Source organism: Gavialis gangeticus, unplaced genomic scaffold (genome assembly GCF_001723915.1).
Source record: "Gavialis gangeticus isolate Ggan-Ray unplaced genomic scaffold, GavGan_comp1, whole genome shotgun sequence".
Lineage (NCBI taxonomy): Eukaryota > Metazoa > Chordata > Crocodylia > Gavialidae > Gavialis > Gavialis gangeticus.
In genome coordinates this window covers 62151626-62154951 of record NW_017729022.1, presented here as the reverse complement: position 1 = coordinate 62154951, position 3326 = coordinate 62151626, and the positions used below count along the sequence as shown (strand labels likewise).

General features: G+C 48.9%; 1 protein-coding gene across 1 annotated transcript in view; it reads left to right on the top strand.

The window, feature by feature from the left end:
* Positions 1–2911, top strand: part of TAB1 (TGF-beta activated kinase 1 (MAP3K7) binding protein 1) — a 10167-nt gene extending 7256 nt beyond the window's left edge. The window contains exons 9-11 of the mRNA XM_019515167.1: positions 559–781; positions 1073–1229; positions 2245–2911. Coding sequence (XP_019370712.1) covers positions 559–781; positions 1073–1229; positions 2245–2452 — 588 coding nt within the window. The 3' untranslated portion in view covers positions 2453–2911. The remainder of the gene's footprint in view (positions 1–558; positions 782–1072; positions 1230–2244) is intronic.
* The last annotated feature ends 415 nt before the right edge of the window (positions 2912–3326 follow it).

Below are 3326 nucleotides of genomic sequence, written 5' to 3'. Positions count from 1 at the left end.
TCAGGCCGCAGTTGGAGTACTGCGTCCAGTTCTCGGCGCCGCACTTCAAGAGGGATGTGGACAGCATGGAGAGGGTCCAGAGGAGGGCCACTCGCATAATCAGGGGACAGCAGGGCAGGCCCTATGAGGAGAGGCTATGGGACCTGAACCTGTTCAGCCTCCAAAAGAGAAGGCTGAGGGGGGATCTTGTGGCCTGTTATAAACTCGTCAGGGGGGTTCAGCAGGCATTGGGGGAGTCACTGTTCCCCCGAGCACCGCCAGGAGTGACCAGGAACAATGGTCACAAGCTGGCAGAGGGTAGGTTTAAGTTAGACATCAGGAGGCGCTGTTTCACTGTCAGGGTGGCTAGGGTCTGGAACCAACTTCCAAGAGAGGTGGTGCTGGCTCCTACCCTGGGGGTTTTTAAGAGGAGGTTAGATGAACACCTTGCTGGGGTCGTTTGACCCCAGTACTCTTTCCTGCCATGGCAGGGGGTCGGACTAGATGATCTGCTCGGGTCTCTTCCGACCCTAGAAACTATGAAACTATGAAAAGTCCTTTTTTGTTCCTTGCCTCCAGGAGATTGCAGCCATGATAGCCACCGAGTTTGCTAAGCAAACTTCGCTGGATGCTGTAGCTCAGGCTGTGGTGGACCGGGTGAAACGGATCCATTGCGACACCTTTGCTAGCGGTGGGGAGCGATCCAAGTTCTGCCCCCGGCATGAGGATATGACTCTGCTGGTGAGGAACTTTGGGCACCCACTGGGTGAGATGAGCCAGCCCACACTGACGCCAACACAAGGTAAGGACCAGTAAAAAAAAAAAAAAAACCCGGGACAAAGATGGTGGGTGGAGGATAAGACCTGTCCTTTCATCCAGTGCCAACCTGATGTCAGGAGAAGAAACCTTCAGTGCAGAGACTGTTCTCTATGGGAAATGTCTCCTTCCCAGAATAATTTAGCATGGTCTGGAAAGCATTAGATAAAGCACCCCTCTTTTACAGGCATATGGGATATTAATGGGTCAAAACATTCCTGTACCACTGAGGCTTTTCATGACACTCGTCCATCCCTTGTTATTTTCTGCTTCTCAGGAGGCCGCATCTACCCTGTTTCTGTGCCATACTCCAGCGCCCAGAGCACGAGCAAGACCAGCGTGACACTGTCCCTTGTCATGCCTTCTCAAGGCCAGATGGTCAATGGTGCCCACAGTAGCTCCACTCTGGATGAAGCCACCCCAACTCTTACAAAGTAAATGCTGTTAAAAGCTGTGTCATCTTTAAATACCAATTGTTGCCCCCAGCTCTCTGCCCTCCTGCAGTTTGGGTGCAGCCCAGGGAAGCAATCTGTCTGTTACCTGCTGTACTATTCTTTTACCCAAAGGTGTGGCCTTTCTAACGGCAACATTGCATCCTATCCATGGTTGTCTGAGATGTATCATTTGAGGAGAATCATGCTGGATGTGGGAATGAACTGAGCAAACATTTCTGGAGCATGCTGTGGGAACATGCTTCAGGGAATCAGCAGGGGGCACTCGGGTATTAGACAGCACTTCCTTTTGCTAGCAATGATTTTATAGGCTGAGGTGAATGCTGACCTGCTGTTCCAGCTGATTCATTTAATAAGGGGCTAGGGCTGTGTTACCCTGCTGTTAAAGGAGCTGGGGCTGGGTATATTTTCCTGGTGTGGAAAGGTTTTCAGATGGTGCTAGGAGAGTGAAACAAGGGTTGGGTTTCAAGCACATTGGGAAGGAGTCTCTAACCTGCAGGAATATACTGTTAACTTTGATTTCAGTTCAACCTTTGTCATAGCAAGATTTGTATGTGTCCTGCCATGCCAAGCTACCAGCTTAGTTACCATGTCTCTATTGCTTCAAAAACAATGGAGCTCACCCACCCAAGTTGCTCAGGGCTACATTGCAAGTAATATGCACTTCATACTGTTGGACTTCTCCTAAAGGGTCTAAAATATCTTGGGGCAAGGAGGGAGTTCTGCAGTTTCCCTAAGATTTTCCCTTGTAATGCATCCCTGGGAGGCACCATGCATGAGGCCAGCCCAGCCAAAGATAGCGTAGTAGACTTCGGTGCCTGTGACACTTGGAGCACTTTTGAATATGTCTGATATTCCTGGGGAGAATGAGGAACCTCAGCTGCATGTGCCTGTTGACTAAAGGGAAAGTGGGTTTGATACAGTTAAGAGGCTGGCACCTCTTTTATTGGCCCAAGGCATCAACCAGTAACATGAATGTATTTGTGCTCTTTCTCAGTCAGAGCCCAACTGTGACTCTCCAGTCCACCAATACCCATACTCAGAGCAGCAGCTCAAGTTCAGATGGGGGCCTCTTCCGTTCCCGTCCCACCCATTCCCTCCAGCCTGATGAAGATGGACGTGTAGAGCCCTATGTGGACTTTGCAGAGTTCTACCGGCTTTGGAACATGGACCATGGTGAACAGGGAGTACTCACGGTGTCATAATGTGGGGAGAAGAAGGGAGAGGCATCCTGCAACCACAGTGAGCTCAACAGAGACAAACAGGCAAAGACTAGGGTGAGGTTGAAATAGGTCCAGGTGGTAGCCATGTTCTGCCGTGGATTCAGCCCTGGTTCAGGATGCGATGAGCCCAGGGGTGGGGTGCTGGTGTAGCTGTCTCAACACACGTGTTGCCTATGTCCTTCATCTTCTCCTTATCCACCTCTTTTCCTGGGAAATGTGGATATGGGAAGGGGTCATGAATCCTAACCCTCATCATGAATATTATGGACATAAGTAGTGAGGGCTGTGTTAGGGAGAGGGCAAGAGCAGGTGTCTGTACAATATGCATATAAGCTCTTCTTATGGACTGAGGTGCGAAAAACTATGCTGTGATACCGGTGTTTAACCCCATAGAAGATACCTCTGTTTTGCAGAATAAATAACTTATAACTGCTGTCATTCTCACCTGCATGGCTCTGTTTTTCTGTTTAAAGGGAATTTTTAGTGCTAGTGGAAGGAAGCTGCTGGTGGAACAGCCTTAGAGACTGCCACCTTCTTTTTCCACAGCACAGATAGAGCACAGTCAGTAGCTTGTAAACTTCTGCCTGTAAAAGTGGCTGTGACCTTTTTGGAAGAGGACCTTACTTTTGTAAGAAAGGGGGACTTTTAGTTGCCTGTGGTACTTCAACTTTCTGCAGTGAGGGCCTTGGATGGTGCTTGACCAATACTGCTGACTGTGATATGGACACTTCCACTAGGAAGCAAGACTTGTAGTTTATTTTAAATGGACCACAAACAAGTTATTGGAAGCGAATGACCTTTAGTCAATTTTGATCTAAGATACACTGATAGCCTCAAAGGCTCTTTAACGTCCTCT